Below are 19,969 nucleotides of genomic sequence, written 5' to 3'. Positions count from 1 at the left end.
AGTCATTAATGCAAGGAGTGACAGAGGCTCGATCCTCAAGCTCGAGCCAGAAGCAAAGTTCAGGGGCAAAGCTCTGAGTTTAGGTTTCTAGGATGACCCTGAAGCTAGAGGAATTTTTGGATTCTGAAGCCTGTGAATAGGGTTTAAGAGTAAGGAAGTTTCAAAATTGACAATTAGGAGATTAAGGCTGCCACTGCAAATTTTAAGACATTCGTGTTCAATATACAACTGTGGTATATTTTCAGAACTAAGCAAGGCAAAATATACTCTGGCCCTGCAGAATGTCAGTGATTGGGAGAAATAAGCCAACATGCATTCTTTCAACCTTGAACATCAGCAAGTAAACAAGGGTATCAGAACGGCAGTGCCAGGCTGGCATCCCCACACATTGGCTAGGCAGTACAAAAGAAGGATATGCAGGAAAAAATGCTCACAAATAAGAGTTACTGAGTCAGCCAGATACTTGAACAGTTATGAATCAAGGCAGTATCAAATGCTCAGTTTCCTAACCATTATAAGTCGGGATACGAAGCTGCTTATAAAAATACCAAATCAAATGTTTCTTTGAATTTGAGTATTAAATTTAGATTTAATACTTTAAAGTGACTTACAAGTGAGAGATGAGGTAGTGATGCTCGGCTTCAGAATTTCAACATCAGACTTTCTTTGTTATTAATTTGCCTTGTATCTTTGAATATCAATATCTAGTGTGCTTAATTTTCTCTCTAGAATTGTGACTTTTTCTTCATCTTGCTTGCGTTTTGATGCATCCAGCATTTCTAAGATTTGTGCTCTGAGTCTCAACAGTGTCTGATAATCATCCTGTAATCATTAAAATTAATAAATATATGGACCCAATCAAAAAAATAAAATTAATTTCTTTCAGTTTTTATGCTGTTACTCTATATCATAAAATAAAAAAAATTGTAACAACTTTGTACTTTTTGGAAACAATTTTTGTATTTTTTTCTAATATTGCTACAGTACTGCCATAAGTACATACTTCATAACTAGCAGTACCTGGTATATTCGTCTGGCTCACGCACAGTGCCTTTTAACATCACATCAAGGTGGCCCAAAGAAGAAAACATTGATCATCACTAACTGCCTGTCTTTCTAGGCACTCTCTGCCTGGGCTGCAGCTGATAAGTTTCTGCCTTGCCTCAGAGAGGATTTTTCCTATTTGTTGCTAGTCTAGCAACACTGCATAGCTCCTGACGACGCACGAAGGTGTAAAATATCTAGAGCTAAAGATTTCCACCCCCATGTGGCTTGCATAAATGAGAAATTACATGGGCTTTTCATGAAACTAATATTAATTAACGTAGTGTGAAACGTCAGTTTTTTCACTACTAAATTGGAGAGCACAAGACAATGGGAAGTTACAAGCTCAGTAGTCTTCAAGATTAATTCAACTTTTGACAAGTGTGTTTAAAGAAGTCGCAGCATAAAAGTTCTCAACCACAAATGCTACTGATCCAGTACCTCATTGATAGGCAATAAATGATAATAGTGAAGGAAAACTATAATTATATTTACTGGTAATCAATATTTCACCATAATTTTTTGGAGGAATGAATGTAGTTAAATACTGTACACACAAGTCTTCAAGCAGGTTCCTACTTTATTTTTGGGGGTTTATCCATTATAATTTTTTTCAGTAATAATCAAATGTATAATGCACATGAATATTTTAATCAGATACTATACTTACATCACTGTTTTTCTTGAGGTGAATAAGTAAGGATGCCAATTCAATCTCCTCAGAATATGCATTCTTCAGTGGCACACTGCGGTAACCATCTCGTATACATGTTACCTGCATGAAGACAAGTAACGCAACTTTATGATAAAAAAATATTTATGGTAATTCTCAAAGTTTTTAATAGCTATACGGCTTTGAAACCAATTACCTATTTACTCATACCTGATTATTGCATCTCTTGATTATTGCCACCTCTTGACTCCAAAACGTTTTTGTTGTGATGGGTCCAACTGAGTTTATTTGTCAAGTGATATTGAAGCACAAATGCAAAGTACACTCTGTGTCAACGTCTCTCAGTTCGTTCTTTCTCTCCCCCTACAACAGCTGTAATAGTCATAGTCATAGCAGTCATTGTCATCTGTTCCTACATTTGTCTCCCTCAAGAATGGTGTTGCTTACTTCATTATACATTAACAAATATGACTCTCTACTTGAGCACATGTTATATGCTCCAACTATGTTCTAGTCACATCTAATCAAATTTTCATCTAACCCATTTTATTAATTCTGCCTTATACTACAGTGCTGTAAATCAGTTCATAAAATTTTAATTCACTTATCCTCCTTATTTTTACTATTCCTAATGCCTGTCTCTTACTCTTTAAGAAATACTAGATTAAATTTTATCATTACCCATTAGGCTTTTTTTTTTTTTTATTATTATTATCACACTGGCCGATTCCCACCAAGGCAGGGTGGCCCGAAAAAGAAAAACTTTCACCATCATTCACTCCATCACTGTCTTGCCAGAAGGGTGCTTTACACTACAGTTTTTAAACTGCAACATTAACACCCCTCCTTCAGAGTGCAGGCACTGTACTTCCCATCTCCAGGACTCAAGTCTGGCCTGCCGGTTTCCCTGAACCCCTTCATAAATGTTACTTTGCTCACACTCCAACAGCACGTCAGTATTAAAAACCATTTGTCTCAATTCACTCCTATCAAACACGCTCACTCATGCCTGCTGGAAGTCCAAGCCCCTCACACACAAAACCTCCTTTACCCCCTCCAACCTTTCCCAGGCCGACCCCTACCCCGCCTTCCTTCCACTACAGACTGATACACTCTTGAAGTCATTCTGTTTCGCTCCATTCTCTCTACATGTCTGAACCACCTCAACAACCCTTCCTCAGCCCTCTAGACAACAGTTTTGGTAATCCCGCACCTCCTCCTAACTTCCAAACTACGAATTCTCTGCATTATATTCACACCACACATTGCCCTCAGACATGACATCTCCACTGCCTCCAGCCTTCTCCTCGCTGCAACATTCATCACCCATGCTTCACACCCATATAAGAGCGTTGGTAAAACTATACTCTCATACATTCCCCTCTTTGTCTCCAAGGACAAAGTTCTTTGTCTCCACAGACTCCTAAGTGCACCACTCACCCTTTTCCCCTCATCAATTCTATGATTCACCTCATCTTTCATAGACCCATCCGCTGACACGTCCACTCCCAAATATCTGAATACATTCACCTCCTCCATACTCTCTCCCTCCAATCTGATATCCAATCTTTCATCACTTAATATTTTTGTTATCCTCATAACCTTACTCTTTCCTGTATTCACTTTTAATTTTCTTCTTTTGCATACCCTACCAAATTCATCCACCAATCTCTGCAACTTCTCTTCAGAATCTCCCAAGAGCACAGTGTCATCAGCAAAGAGCAACTGTGACAACTCCCACTTTGTGTGTGATTCTTTATCTTTTAACTCCACGCCTCTTGCCAAGACCCTCGCATTTACTTCTCTTACAACCCCATCTATAAATATATTAAACAACCACGGTGACATCACACATCCTTGTCTAAGGCCTACTTTTACTGGGAAATAATTTCCCTCTTTCCTACATACTCTAACTTGAGCCTCACTATCCTCGTAAAAACTCTTTACTGCTTTCAGTAACCTACCTCCTACACCATACACCTGCAACATCTGCCACATTGCCCCCCTATCCACCCTGTCATACGCCTTTTCCAAATCCATAAATGCCACAAAGACCTCTTTAGCCTTATCTAAATACTGTTCACTTATATGTTTCACTGTAAACACCTGGTCCACACACCCCCTACCTTTCCTAAAGCCTCCTTGTTCATCTGCTATCCTATTCTCCGTCTTACTCTTAATTCTTTCAATAATAACTCTACCATACACTTTACCAGGTATACTCAACAGACTTATCCCCCTATAATTTTTGCACTCTCTTTTGTCCCCTTTGCCTTTATACAAAGGAACTATGCATGCTCTCTGCCAATCCCTAGGTACCTTACCTTCTTCCATACATTTATTAAATAATTGCACCAACCACTCCAAAACTATATCCCCACCTGCTTTTAACATTTCTATCTTTATCCCATCAATCCCGGCTGCCTTACCCCCTTTCATTTTACCTACTGCCTCACGAACTTCCCCCACACTCACAACTGGCTCTTCCTCACTCCTACAAGATGTTATTCCTCCTTGCCCTATACATGAAATCACAGCTTCCCTATCTTCATCAACATTTAACAATTCCTCAAAATATTCCCTCCATCTTCCCAATACCTCTAACTCTCCATTTAATAACTCTCCTCTCCTATTTTTAACTGGCAAATCCATTTGTTCTCTAGGCTTCCTTAACTTGTTAATCTCACTCCAAAACTTTTTCTTATTTTCAACAAAATTTGTTGATAACATCTCACCCACTCTCTCATTTGCTCTCTTTTTATATTGCTTCACCACTCTCTTAACCTCTCTCTTTTTCTCCATATACTCTTCCCTCCTTGCATCACTTCTACTTTGTAAAAACTTCTCATATGCTAACTTTTTCTCCCTTACTACTCTCTTTACATCATCATTCCACCAATCGCTCCTCTTCCCTCCCGCACCTACTTTCCTGTAACCACAAACTTCTGCTGAACACTAACACTACATATTTAAACCTACCCCATACCTCTTCGACCCCATTGCCTATGCTCTCATTAGCTCATCTATCCTCCAATAGCTGTTTATATCTTACCCTAACTGTCTCCTCTTTTAGTTTATAAACCTTCACCTCTCTCTTCCCTGATGCTTCTGTTCTCCTTGTATCCCATCTACCTTTTACTCTCAGTGTAGCTACAACTAGAAAGTGATCTGATATATCTGTGGCCCCTCTATAAACATGTACATCCTGAAGTCTACTCAACAGTCTTTTATCTACCAATACATAATCCAACAAACTACTGTCATTTTGCCCTACATCATACCTTGTATACTTATTTATCCTCTTTTTCTTAAAATATGCATTACCTATAACTAAACCCCTTTCTATACAAAGTTCAATCAAAGGGCTCCCATTATCATTTACACCTGGCACCCCAAACTTACCTACCACACCCTCTCTAAAAGTTTCTCCTACTTAAGCATTCAGGTCCCCTACCACAATTACTCTCTCACTTGGTTCAAAGGTTCCTATACATTCACTTAACGTCTCCCAAAATCTCTCTCTCTCTCTCCTCTACATTCCTCTCTTCTCCAGGTGCATACACGCTTATTATGACCCACTTCTCGCATCCAACCTTTACTTTAATCCACACAATTCTTGAATTTACACATTCATATTCTCTTTTCTCCTTCCATAACTGATCCTTCAAAATATATATATAAACATTCATTATGCATTCCTACATACCAGCTCCTTTCTACACTCAAGACTGTATTGTAATTAATGGTGACAGCATTTGCAGTTTCCTCAGTTAATAGGTTGAAAAACCATTATTTACATTTAAAGTTATTAATCATTAAATCTTTTTACCACATCAACCATTTCTCACCAAGATGCAGAAACATGAAAAGGAAGATACATTCAGCCTTGCTCAGTCAACAGCTGTCATATTTTAAGTACCATATTGTTTTTAACACAGCCATCTCCCACTGAGGCAGGGTGACTAGAAAAACAAGTAAAAAAGGAATTACTAGCCTGTTGTTCCCGGCATTTTACTTGCCTCTTATGACACGCATGGCTACAGAGAGGAAGGATTCTTCTCCACTTCCCCATGGAGACTGTATTTATATATTAGACTTAATTTATTATTTGACCCAGACAAGCCTGGCCTAGGGCTGGGCTCTGGGAGTTAGAAAACCCTCAAAACCCTTTAAAAGTATATCAAAAGTACGTATAGCCCAAAAGTGAACGTTCTGACAACAGTGTGTTTATCTACCACCACTACTTAGATTCAGCTAAATGCTGTAACAACCCTTAACCCGTAAACGGTCCAAACGTATATATACGTATTTTCAACATTTGAAAGTATATAAAAAAGTAGATCTTTTTGTTTTTTACATTTGAAAATGTGTTAAAATACTTTGATCTACTTTTATTTTTTTGTTATATTTGAAAATATGCAAAAAAACGTAGATCTACTTTTGTAGCACTACACATGAACGTAGATCTGCTTGGACCGTTTACGGGTTAAATGGGACTAAAGTAGTACAATATCTAGTATCTTAAACATTCATAACTGGATGATGGCATCTTCTAATATTATTACTATTATAATCAACATCAACATCAGGGTGGGAAAGCACTAAACCAGTCATACAGCTCTTGCAGAATAAGAGATAGTCAGATATATTGGTAAAAAAGCCCTTTCCCAGCATCAAGACCCAGGTATTAATATAATATGACATCTTAGAGAATCAAGGTAACATTTATTTGAATAATTAAGACCTAAATTGTGATTATTGTATTTATACAATATCAGTAAAATGATTTTTGTCATTCTTAAATACTGCCTTAGATAATCATATAACTGACTTATTAGCAATTTAGTTGTTCCTGTCTATAGTTATCTTTTTTCCTCCCTAAGCAGACATTGCTTGCTCTCTTCCTAATGGATATATTAGGAGCTTCTTCCTCTTACTTGGTAAACGCAGTACTATATCTACAGTTGACAGGTTGCTGCCTTGTTTCTCATCCATGTTATTTAACTTCCTGTTACATAAACTGACATTACACATAAGAATTTGACTAACCATTTACAGTATTTATCATTTATTTATCATGCCAGCAACACAGATTACTTTTTTTAATAACTGAAGTTCTTATTACAATGATTTCAGTCATAAATAATACTCTGAAAGACCTTGCAAACTACATGTGTAACAGTTAAAATATGAAAAAATTACATTAGTATTTAGCTTTTTACAGACTTCTCTTACCGGATAAGTTGCTTGGCCAATCTGGTTAGGTTCTCTAAACACATCTTCGTCATATACAACAAAACGTATCAGGCAACATTCTGGGTTGTAGACATGGAATATCAAATTGTTGCACCACACAGGGTTTAGACCATTATCATCTGTAAAGAACAAATTTGTTATAAAGGCACAATCAAGCTGATATAGACCTCAAGAAATGGTTGGAAGAGACTAGAGTCATGGAGGCAAAGAGCAAAGATGTCATCTACACAGCAGAGCCAGAGGAAAGGGGACACACCAATAGTAGGAAGCAGAACAGTTTCAAAGTCTTCCATGACTCAAGTCTCTTCCAACCATGTCTCGATGCCCTTAACAATCTTATAGTGTGCATATTAATTGTGACAGGAGTAAACTTTGTTATTTCTTTGTAAACTTTGTGATTATCTCATATGTCTTCGTCTTTGGCTTACTTCATGTAGTTCGAGTTCTTTTCTTTTCAGAAGAGTTTGCTACCAACTTCTGGCAACCATCCAGCTGTGGTGTTACCCTGTGACTCTCATCAGTGCTACAACAGCTGTTGTTCTGTAAGGCTATTCCTGCAAGCGTGCTCCATGAGTGAACGTGGTTTCACCAAATTCTCTCCTTCAATTCATGATTATGCTGAAATTCACAATGGATGTTATAACTAGGAAGCGTGCAAGTATTGTAGCTCTTAGAAAACATGCTGATTTGAGTATCAGACAGACCACTGAAAATCTGAGCTTAGCAGAGTCAACTGTTGGTCGGATTCTGAAGAGAGCTGACGATACTGGTGATTGTGAAGTGCTGCACTGAGGAAGATGAGGAAGAAAATGCAAGACAACACCTCACAATGACAAAGTTATAAGAAATAGTGTTAAGGATCCCAAGAAAACCAGCAAAGATTTACAGAGAGATTTGACTTCACCTGGTGTAAATATTGATTCTTCAACTGTTCGACAAAGGCTCCTTGAAGTTGGCAGAACTGCCAGAAAACCAGTAAAGAAACAATTGCTGACTGCTGCTATGAAGAAAAAATGGCTGCGGTGGGCACTCGATCAGACATGGCACATTTTGAAGTACATGGATACAAATCAGTGGTAGAGGGATGGAGCAAAGGCGAACCTCTTCGGAATGGACACATTCAACAAGTGCCAAAACACCCACCTAAGATGTGTTGGGGTAGTTTTACTCCTAAAGGCCCTGGATGGCTTGATTGTTCAGGGAACAATGAACAGTGAGAAATACAAGCCACTCCTGGCAACTTATTTGTTTCCCACTGGATAAAGACTTTCCTGATGGTGAAGGTATTTTCCAGCAGGATCACTGCCACACTTCCAGAGAAATGCTGATATTCTTTGAAGAAAGTGGGCTAAGCATTCTAAATTGGCCTGGAAACTCTCTTGACCTCAATCTAATTAAGAATCTATGGGTAATAACCAAATGCAGGACTGTTCAACTGTGGAGAAGGTAATTGCTACTGTTATCAGGACCTGGTACCATGACAAAGAACTTCCTAAAATGCATTCAACCTTGGTCAATTCTATGCCAAAGCATGTAGCAATGCTTATAAAAGCAAAGGGTAGTCATATCTCTTATTAAATCAATTATCTTTCATATTATTGCTGTGTATTTTTCAAATAAACATTAATTTTCCAAATAAATGTCTTATTTCATCACTGTCCCAATTAATATGAACACTACTGTACTGTATGATGACCAGAATATAACCAGTGAATTAAACCAATTAAAAAAAATTTTTGGTGCGACAATAGAGTGGACTTCCACGTAAGTTCTGCTCAACACAAGTTGTCATACAGAAGAAAAAATAGATCAAAACTTACGAACAGCTTTGGTGGTGTATTTCTGGCCACTGTCATACTCGCAGCCAATAAGCTCTACTTCAACCAGTGGAGAAATGCAGCCCCTCCCAGGCTTACTCAGGTGACGACAGCCAAAAATCTACAATGAAAGTCATAGAGAAGCCTATAAGACACTTCATGTACAGCAATGAGCAAATATTGTCAAAAGTGACAGACAAAAAAAATTGATATGACAGCAATGATACTACAAGAAATTATCTGAAAGCCTTAATAATAATCATTGCTTGAAATGTTTGGCATAATTATGACCTGCTGCATGTAAGGAATAAAACTGATACAGCTACTACTACTACTACAATCACCACCACCGCCTTATTTCTACCTCTACCACTACTACTACTACCTCTTCCAGTTTTACCACTCCCTGCCCCTGCCTCCATTGTTGCATATATTCTACCCCTTTCTCTTCTTCCTTCTCTGTTTTACTTGTTAATGGTCTAGTTGAGCCAAAATGTCATCACGAGTTTGTCTCCTAAGTGCGGGTTATTTGTGTATTGTTTCAGCCATGGTATTGTGACCTTTTTATTCTTCATAAATGATATTGACTAACTTTAACTGAAAGACTTATGGGGTGGGTGGTGGGGAGCGTCTCCAAGTTTGACGGGTCATAGTTAGGATCATGTTGGCACTCTGGGCGCAAGACATAACCACACCGCCCATTCTGTAGAAACAACCCTTCATTCAACTGCATTGCCTTGTCTGTAAATAAAAAAAAATAATAGAATTTATCAGTGAAAAATTCTTCTCAAGTTTTATTTAGACAAGATATTTTCAAAAATAGGTGTTTTTGCATACATTTTTGGTTAAATTACTCAGCACATCATCCACAGTATCATGGTAATCATGTTGGCCACACTGACATAGTAAGAGTACTGCAAGCTGGTACTAATTATTAACACAGTATATTGCCAAGTGTACCAGAGCAGATACTGCCAGCCACTGTAACATACCACAAGGAAGTTCAAAATACATGCATATCAGTGCAGCATTAGCACAAATTTCAACTGTTCATGCCTAAATCAGTACAGAAACTGGCATACAAAACTAAGAAATGAGAAACTGTGTCAGTGCCAAAGAACAAAATTTACCTCCTGTTTGGTAGTTGAGAGACACCATCTGACATCCATGGTTCCACATTGGTACGGGATTGTAGTTGGAGGAGTCGACGCGTGTCGACCTCGGGTAAACTCTGCTGAACCCAACCTAGTAGATAAAGTATTATTATGCAATAAGATCACAGTATCAAGGCAGCCCTCTTGATGCAAAATCTAGCATATGACAGGGTGGATAGGGGGGCAATGTGGCAGATGTTGCAGGTGTATGGTATAGGAGGTAGGTTACTGAAAGCAGTGAAGAGTTTTTACAAGGATAGTGAGGCTCAGGTTAGAGTATGTAGGAGAGAAGGAGATTATTTCCCAGTAAAAGTAGGCCTTAGACAAGGAAGTGTGATGTCACCATGGTTGTTCAATATATTTATAGATGGGGTTGTAGGAGAAGTGAATGACAGGATCTTGGCAAGAGGTGTGGAGTTAAAAGATAAAGAATCAAACACAAAGTGGGAGTTGTCACAGTTGCTCTTTGCTGATGACACGGTGCTTTTGGGAGATTCTGAAGAGAAGTTGCAGAGGTTGGTGGATGAATTTGGCAGGGTATGTAAAAGATGACTGCCAGATGACTGTGAAACAGAAACCTGTAACTGTTTTGCATGATGGTAGGATTGCTGGTTTCTTTTTCTGTCTCATAAACACGCTAGATAACAGGGATATCTTGCTACTCCTACTTACACTTTGGTCACAATTCACAGACACATACATGCATATATATATACATACATCTAGGTTTTTCTCCTTTTTCTAAATAGCTCTTGTTCCTCTTTATTTCTTCTATTGTCCATGGGGAAGTGGAAAAGAATCTTTCCTCCGTAAGCCATGCGTGTCGTATGAGGCGACTAAAATGCCGGGAGCAATGGGCTAGTAACCCCTTCTCCTATAGACATTTACTAAAAAAGAGAAGAAGAAAAACTTTATAAAACTGGGATGCTTAAATGTGCGTGGATGTAGTGCGGATGACAAGAAACAGATGATTGCTGATGTTATGAATGAAAAGAAGTTGGATGTCCTGGCCCTAAGCGAAACAAAGCTGAAGGGGGTAGGGGAGTTTTGGTGGGGGGAAATAAATGGGATTAAATCTGGAGTATCTGAGAGAGTTATAGCAAAGGAAGGGGTAGCAGTAATGTTGAATGATCAGTTATGGAAGGAGAAAAGAGAATATGAATGTGTAAATTCAAGAATTATGTGGATTAAAGTAAAGGTTGGATGCGAGAAGTGGGTCATAATAAGCGTGTATGCACCTGGAGAAGAGAGGAATGCAGAGGAGAGAGAGAGATTTTGGGAGATGTTAAGTGAATGTATAGGAGCTTTTGAACCAAGTGAGAGAGTAATTGTGGTAGGGGATCTGAATGCTAAAGTAGGAGAAACTTTTAGAGAGGGTGTGGTAGGTAAGTTTGGGGTGCCAGGTGTAAATGATAATGGGAGCCCTTTGATTGAACTTTGTATAGAAAGGGGTTTAGTTATAGGTAATACATATTTTAAGAAAAAGAGGATAAATAAGTATACAAGATATGATGTAGGGCGAAATGACAGTAGTTTGTTGGATTATGTATTGGTAGATAAAAGACTGTTGAGTAGACTTCAGGATGTACATGTTTATAGAGGGGCCACAGATATATCAGATAACTTTCTAGTTGTAGCTACACTGAGAGTAAAAGGTAGATGGGATACAAGGAGAATAGAAGCATCAGGGAAGAGAGAGGTGAAGGTTTATAAACTAAAAGAGGAGGCAGTTAGGATAAGATATAAACAGCTATTGGAGGATAGATGGGCTAATGAGAGCATAGGCAATGGGGTCGAGGAGGTATGGGGTAGGTTTAAAAATGTAGTGTTAGAGTGTTCAGCAGAAGTTTGTGGTTACAGGAAAGTGGGTGCGGGAGGGAAGAGGAGCGATTGGTGGAATGATGATGTGAAGAGAGTAGTAAGGGAGAAAAAGTTAGCTTATGAGAAGTTTTTACAAAGTAGAAGTGACGCAAGGAGGGAAGAGTATATAGAGAAAAAGAGAGAGGTTAAGAGAGTGGTGAAGCAGTGTAAAAAGAGAGCAAATGAGAGAGTGGGTGAGATGTTATCAACAAATTTTGTTGAAAATAAGAAAAAGTTTTGGAGTGAGATTAACAAGTTAAGAAAGCCTAGAGAATAAATGGATTTGTCAGTTAAAAATAGGAGAGGAGAGTTATTAAATGGAGAGTTAGAGGTATTGGGAAGATGGAGGGAATATTTTGAGGAATTGTTTAATGTTGATGAAGATAGGGAAGCTGTGATTTCGTCTATAGGGCAAGGAGGAACAACATCTTGTAGGAGTGAGGAAGAGCCAGTTGTGAGTGTGGGGGAAGTTCGTGAGGCAGTAGGTAAAATGAAAGGGGGTAAGGCAGCCGGGATTGATGGGATAAAGATAGAAATGTTAAAAGCAGGTGGGGATGTAGTTTTGGAGTGGTTGGTGCAATTATTTAATAAATGTATGGAAGAGGGTAAGGTACCTAGGGATTGGCAGAGAGCATACATAGTTCCTTTGTATAAAGGCAAAGGGGATAAAAGAGAGTGCAAAAATTATAGTGGGATAAGTCTGTTGAGTATACCTGGCAAAGTGTATGTTAGAGTTATTATTGAAAGAATTAAGAGTAAGACAGAGAATAGGATAGCAGATGAACAAGGAGGCTTTAGGAAAGGTAGGGGGTGTGTGGACCAGGTGTTTACAGTGAAACATATAAGTGAACAGTATTTAGATAAGGCTAAAGAGGTCTTTGTGGCATTTATGGATTTGGAAAAGGCGTATGACAGGGTGGATAGGGGGGCAATGTGGCAGATGTTGCAGGTGTATGGTGTAGGAGGTAGGTTACTGAAAGCAGTGAAGAGTTTTTACGAGGATAGTGAGGCTCAAGTTAGAGTATGTAGGGAAGAGGGAAATTATTTCCCAGTAAAAGTAGGCCTTAGACAAGGATGTGTGATGTCACCGTGGTTGTTTAATATATTTATAGATGGGGGTGTAAGAGAAGTAAATGCGAGGGTCTTGGCAAGAGGCGTGGAGTTAAAAGATAAAGAATCGCACATAAAGTGGGAGTTGTCACAGTTGCTCTTTGCTGATGACACTGTGCTCTTGGGAGATTCTGAAGAGAAGTTGCAGAGATTGGTGGATGAATTTGGTAGGGTGTGCAAAAGAAGAAAATTGAAAGTGAATACAGGAAAGAGTAAGGTTATGAGGATAACAAAAAGATTAGGTGATGAAAGATTGGATATCAGATTGGAGGGAGAGAGTATGGAGGAGGTGAATGTATTCAGATATTTGGGAGTAGACGTGTCAGTGGATGGGTCTTTGAAAGATGAGGTGAATCATAGAATTGATGAGGGGAAAAGGGTGAGTGGTGCACTTAGGAGTCTGTGGAGACAAAGAACTTTGTCCTTGGAGGCAAAGAGGGGAATGTATGAGAGTATAGTTTTACCAATGCTCTTATATGGGTGTGAAGCATGGGTGATGAATGTTGCAGCGAGGAGAAGGCTGGAGGCAGTGGAGATGTCATGTCTGAGAGCAATGTGTGGTGTGAATATAATGCAGAGAATTCGTAGTTTGGAAGTTAGGAGGAGGTGCGGCATTACCAAAACTGTTGTCCAGAGGGCTGAGGAAGGGTTGTTGAGGTGATTCGGACATGTGGAGAGAATGGAGCGAAACAGAATAACTTCAAGAGTGTATCAGTCTGTAGTGGAAAGAAGGCGGGGTAGGGGTCGGCCTAGGAAAGGTTGGAGGGAGGGGGGTAAAGGAGGTTTTGTGTGCGAGGGGCTTGGACTTCCAGCAGGCATGCGTGAGTGTGTCTGATAGGAGTGAATGGAGACAAATGGTTTTTAATACTTGACGTGCTGTTGGAGTGTGAGCAAAGTAACATTTATGAAGGGGTTCAGGGAAACCGGCAGGCCGGACTTGATTCCTGGAGACGGGAAGTACAGTGCCTGCACTCTGAAGGAGGGGTGTTAATGTTGCAGTTTAAAAACTGTAGTGTAAAGCACCCTTCTGGCAAGACAGTGATGGAGTGAATGATGGTGAAAGTTTTTCTTTTTCGGGCCACCCTGCCTAGGTGGGAATCGGCCAGTGTGGTAAAAAAAAAAAAAAAAATAAAAAAAAAAATGTAAAAGAAGAAAATTAAAAGTGAATACAGTAAAGAGTAAGGTTATGAGGATAACAAAAAGATTAGGTGATGAAAGATTGAATATCAGATTGGAGGGAGAGAGTATGGAGGAGGTGAATGTATTCAGATATTTGGGAGTGGACGTGTCAGCGGATGGGTCTATGAAGGATGAGGTGAATCATAGAATTGATGAGGGAAAAAGGGTGAGTGGTGCACTTAGGAGTCTGTGGAGGCAAAGAACTGTCTGTGGAAGCAAAAAGGGGAATGTATGAGAGTATAGTTGTACTAACACTCTTATATGGGTGTGAAGCATGGGTGATGAATGTTGCAACGAGGAGAAGGATGGAGGCAGTGGAGACGTCATGTCTGAGGGCAATGTGTGGTGTGAATATAATGCAGGGAATTCGTAGTTCGGAAATTAGGAGAAGGTGTGGGATTACCAAAACTATTATCCAGAAGGCTGAGGAGGGGTTGGTGAGGTGGTTTGGACATGTAGAGAGAATGGAACAAAACAGAATGACCTCGAGAGTGTATAAATCTGTAGTGGAAGGAAGGCAGGGTATGGGTTGGCCTAGGAAGGGTTGGAGGGAGGGGGTAAAGGTTTTGTGTGCGAGGGGCTTGGACTTCCAGCAAGCGTGCATGAGCGTATTTGATAGGAGTGAATGGAGACAAATGGTTTTTAATACTTGACGTGCTGTTGGAGTGTGAGCAAAGTAACATTTATGAAGGGATTCAGGGAAACCGGCAGGCCGGACTTGAGTCCTGGGGATGGGAAGTACAGTGTCTACACTCTGAAGGAGGGGTGTTAATGTTGCAGTTTTATAACTGTAGTGTAAAGCACCTCTCTGGCAAGACAGTGATGGAGTGAATGATGATGAAAGTTTTTCTTTTTCAGGCCACCCTGCCTTGGTGGGAATCGGCCGATGTGTTAATAAAAAAAAACATAATATTACCCATGTCATAATTTGATTTTGACTGCTTGTTTATGTACAGTGAGGACATCATTTGATGTATACAAATACCTTTGGAAGGAAAGCAGGGTAAGGATCATCTTAGGAATGGATGGATGGAAGGAGGGAATAAACAAGAGGGCTTAAGACATACAGCAGGCATATGTGAGAGTGTTAGACAGGAGTGGAGAGAAATGGTTTTTGGAATCTGACAAGCTGTTAGTGTGAGAGCAGGGTAATATTTTGTGAAGGAATTCAGGGAAACCAGTTAGCCGAACTCGAGTCCTGGAGGTCGGAAGTACAAAGTCTGCACTTTAAAGGAGGAGTTTGAGATATTTGCTGTTTAGAGTAACATCTAAACTGTTCTATCTGCACACCTCTGGCAATGATGGTGAAAGTGTTTCTTTTATTGGGTCACCCTGCCTCGGAAGGAAACAGCCAGCGTGTTAAAAAAAAAAAAATGAATACCTTTAGAGTAAATTTCATCTCTAACCAGACTCTAAAAATCTGATGTTACTTTAGCCAGAAAGCATTACCTTGCTTCAAACAAGCTCTGTTATAACAATAGTTCTCCACAGTTTTCAAAACTAGGTTTGTCCAATCAATAATAATTACTTCTTTCTAACTGAAGAAGTTCCAGGTACATTATGGCACACACCAGACACTGGAGCTGAACTAGCCAAGTGAGGTACCATGTCTTCTTCTTTCAACAAATCAGTTGTATCCCACCAAGGCAGGGTGACCCAAAAACAAAAATGAAATTTTATCTTTTAAATTTTAGTAATGTATACAGGAGATGGGATTACTAGCCCCTTGCTTCCTACAGTAACAAGTACCAAGCCTAAATAGCTTACAGGGAAGATGAGTTGACATTTAAGATAATTATACTGTACTCTTCTAGTCAAAAAAAATTCATTCAGGCAGTACCATTATCTGAAAAACAATTTGAATTTTCTTTAGCTGACAAACACAATAGTTTACACATGGTCCCTGGCAACCTACCTTGTGAAACTTTAGCAGTCCACATGGGTTCTTTTGTATGTGACTCTCCATCTTGTGCTCAGGAAAAGAGGAGATCTCGTTGTGGCAACCTCCATAGGTGAAGCACTTCTCGGCATCGAAAGGTACACATCGAAAGTAAACAACTAAGTCACTGAGTTCCTTCTTTATGCGAAGCTCCGTTTCTCTCTGTTGTCTAGTTTGTGTCTATCAGAAATAATACAAGTCAGAATGTTTCTCCAGTAACTGTATTTGGAAGCAAAATGTTGGGCATGAAATTAATATTAACTGTAATACTGTGGTCCAATAATTATTAAGCATTTTTTATGTAATCAATATGTATTACCAATATTTTCAGAAGCACACTTCTTTCAATATGTCAAAGTACATTAATTTTAAAAACTGAACATATTCTCTCCCACTAAAGTGCAATTAACAACTGTCATTTCCATGCATGTCAGCTTATACTAAAATTACTTTCATGAGGACACCTCTATCCAAGAGACATGCAGCATAGGTTTAATCAGCACAACAGTTTGCTTGAAATGCACTGCATGCTAGTGGCTTTATTTTGTGCTTAGCAATATTTTATTACAGGTAAACTACATTTTGTATACTGCAGAAAAGAAATAAAGTTGTAGTGTATTGTACTGGATGATAGTAGAAGCTCACCCCGTCATCTACAGATGCAGTTGAGTTGATCTTCTCCTTCCACTCCTTGGCTTCCTGCTCTGAGGTGCAGCCCACCTCCAGGACCTGAGGCAGTGTAGGTGCCGTCAGTCTGCAATACAACACCACATACACACACTCCTCACAATCACAAGTTGAAGGCTACCACAAAGGAAGAGCTTTATGATAATTTGGAAATAGTATTCAAAGATGAGGCGACTAAAATGCTGGGAGCAAGGGGCTAGTAACCCCTTCTCCTGTATATACTACTAAATTTAAAAGGAGAAACTTCGTTTTTCCTTTTGGGCCACCCTGCCTTGGTGGGATACGGCTGGTACGTTGAAAGAAGAAGAAAGATTCAAAGATATGATACAGTTAATACTAAAATAATGGCAGAGTAAGAGGAGAGGGGGAGAAGAAAAGAAGTGAGAGACAAGACAATAGAAGAGGAATGAAATGAGTGAGGAAGAGAGATTAGAAAAAAGAAGAGAGAAGAGGAGAGAAGCAGAATCGAGAAGACAGGAGAGAAGGAAGAAATTTGAGAAGAGGAGAGTGGAAGAAGAGAGGAAAGGAGAATTACGAATGATGAGGAGAGAAGATGACAGGGACAGCACTAAGGAAGGGGGGGAAGGGGGGCTTCAGCCAAAAGGAATTCCCTCAGCCCCCACAAATAAAAAAAATAGTAATAATAATAATGCTGTAAAGTAAAAGGACACAAGTGCAAGTAATGTGACATTTTATTGTGGCAACGTTTCGCTCTCCAGGAGCTTTGTCAAGCCGACAAGCTTGACAAAGTTCCTGGAGAGCGGAACATTGCCACAATAAAATGTCACATTAGTTGCACTTGTGTCCTTTTACTTTACATATTGTCAGTAATTCTACCAACATTATTACAATAATAATGCTGCATTAAAAAGAATTTCCTTGCCCTCCCATATAGAAATTCTGGTATAACCCTTGGAAGAGAGGACAAGGGAAAAGGGAAAAAAAAAGAGAAGGAGAAAAGAGAAATAAGGAGGAAGGAAAAGAAGAGAAAAGGGAAAGAGAAGATAGGAGAGGGGGACAGAAGTACTGCAATTTTAGTTTCAGTCTACCCAGAATGCTCTGCACAAGCAAGTTTTGTAAATTTATGAAATAAATTTTCTCTAATTTTGCAACAATTGTGTACATTTTGTAAACAAAATTACAGTGGACCCTTGACCAACGATGGCATCAACTAACGTTAAATTCGACAAACGATACGTTAACGCTAACATGTTGCCTCGACTAATGTTAAAAAAACTCGACTAATGATAATCGTTCTCGGGTACCAATTAATATCGTTAGTCGAGGGTCCACTGTATTTATTGTTCATGATGCTGTATGACCCTTGTCAGTTTAGCACTTTTTTTTATTATATAATAATATTGTTCATGATAAACCATAAGAGAAAAAAGATGAGGGGGGGAAAAGATGGGGGAAGGGGTACATAGGGCAGAGAGGGGAAAGAGGAAGGGGAGTCAAGCCTAACATACCTTATGATAAACTTGATGCCCCAGCGGTTGTTGCCAGGGAAGCGATCAACGGTAGCCTCTGCACCTCGCAGATCCAGGCACTTCTGAAGGCTGCCCAGCACCTGGCTGTCACCACCCTGTATGTGTGTATACACACTCTTAGTTAGTTACTCCAATAATAATACATTATGGACTGCTAGTCTTACATAAACAATAAAACACAATACCTTGACTGGAACAATATACAAATAACCCGCACATAGGAGAATGAAATTCCTGACAATGTTTTGCTCCGAATTGGACCAACTTGGACCATTAACAGGTCACACAATGACCTGTTAATGGTCCAAGTCAGACCGAAACATCATCATAAGTTATATCCTATGTGTGGGTTATCTGTGTATTCTTATATTCTAAAATACTGGATAAAATTTTGTTCTAAATAAAACAGAAAAGGGAAGAGTACAGTATTAAAAGGTATACATGTATCTGTACTCATCTATTCTGAGTTGAATTCATGCAGCTATTATCTAACCAGTTTGTCCAGATTCATTTGGAGTCTTTCCTCTGTCATCTGTTTTTATTCCCCTCAGCTTCAAATCAGTAAATAATGATACATGCGATTCAATCCCACCTGGAATGTCATTCACACAGGCCACAAACAGTACTGGTAATAATATTGATCCCTGCAAAACCCCACTAGTTACTTTTCCTCATTCTGGAATCTCTTCCCAGACAACCACTCTTTGCTTCCTTTCCCTAAGGTACTTTTTGATCTATTGAAGTACACTCCCTGTTATTCCTACCTGCCCCTCAAGTTTTTGCCCTTGCTTTAAGTGGGGATACAGTATCAAATTCCTTCTTGCAATTTAATAAAATGCAATTTTCACTCCCTTCCCTCCTTGTTCCCCCCACCACTGTATATCACCACAACTATTACTTTGGGTCCCCCAGTCATAACCAAGCCCATTATGTAATCTTTTTGCCTCTTGTTCATTTCTTTCTCTCACCCCTTCAAAACTCCATTGCTTCCTAATTAGCTAGCTCTTGGCCTCACCTCTGAAATTACCTTTGCCAGATTTACTCCCTTTTAACCTTGCAGGACCTATCATACTATACATAGAGCCTGCCTCCACCATTTCCTCACTAAACTCATTCCACTTCCTAACTATCCTGAGACTGAAGAAATAATTCTTGATATCCCATGGTTCATCTGTACCTTTAACCTCCAGCTGTGTTCCCAGGTTCTCATTTATCTCCTCTCAGCATCCTGTCCCTGTGGTCACTCATCCAGCCACTGGTCTGACCAGTCTTTATTTATGCAAAGCTTCACATCTGTGAAGGTTATCTAGTATATCTCAGTTTCTATGCAGGTTAACATAAAATTTGACTCACTCTTTCATCAATGTTTTCTGCTTCAATTTCCTCCACATAGATGGCAGGGAACCAGTGTTGTTTCAGCCCACCATAATCACCTTTCCACCAGTCCCTCTCTGCCTTGTTCACATTCTGGATGATGGCATGCTTGGGGAATGTCAGTTCATCAGGCATCTTCGCAGTGTATGAATACTTGGCTTTCACGTGGATCTGCATAGAAAGGTACAGTAGGGCCCCACTTATACGGCGGGTTAGGTTCCAGGCTGTTGCCAGAAAGCAGACATCGCCGGAAGGCAGAATGCCATTTTTTCCATTTATAAATGCATATAAATGCCAGACAACAAGTTTGCACTAAATTATATCAACTTAGTAATAGAACTAGGCATTAAAAACACACAAAGTAAAATAAATTCACAGTACATTCA

General features: G+C 39.4%; 1 protein-coding gene across 2 annotated transcripts in view; it reads right to left on the bottom strand.

Moving 5' to 3' along the window:
- Nucleotides 1-19,969, bottom strand: part of sl (small wing phospholipase C gamma 1) — a 59,881-nt gene that overhangs the window by 7,399 nt on the left and 32,513 nt on the right. For both annotated transcript variants that reach the window (XM_053798933.2, XM_053798932.2), the window contains exons 17-26: nt 19,563-19,754; nt 18,189-18,304; nt 16,678-16,786; nt 16,009-16,212; nt 9,921-10,035; nt 9,383-9,531; nt 8,794-8,911; nt 6,953-7,092; nt 1,715-1,819; nt 612-822 (exon numbers count right to left, since the gene is read on the bottom strand). In XM_053798933.2, the coding sequence (XP_053654908.2) occupies nt 673-822; nt 1,715-1,819; nt 6,953-7,092; nt 8,794-8,911; nt 9,383-9,531; nt 9,921-10,035; nt 16,009-16,212; nt 16,678-16,786; nt 18,189-18,304; nt 19,563-19,754 (1,398 nt within the window). In that variant the 3' untranslated portion in view covers nt 612-672. The remainder of the gene's footprint in view (nt 1-611; nt 823-1,714; nt 1,820-6,952; nt 7,093-8,793; nt 8,912-9,382; nt 9,532-9,920; nt 10,036-16,008; nt 16,213-16,677; nt 16,787-18,188; nt 18,305-19,562; nt 19,755-19,969) is intronic.

The sequence above is a fragment of the Cherax quadricarinatus genome, chromosome 66 (genome assembly GCF_038502225.1).
Source record: "Cherax quadricarinatus isolate ZL_2023a chromosome 66, ASM3850222v1, whole genome shotgun sequence".
Taxonomy (NCBI): domain Eukaryota; kingdom Metazoa; phylum Arthropoda; class Malacostraca; order Decapoda; family Parastacidae; genus Cherax; species Cherax quadricarinatus.
Note: the sequence above shows the minus strand (reverse complement) of the source record. Positions and strands in the feature narration are given on the sequence as shown.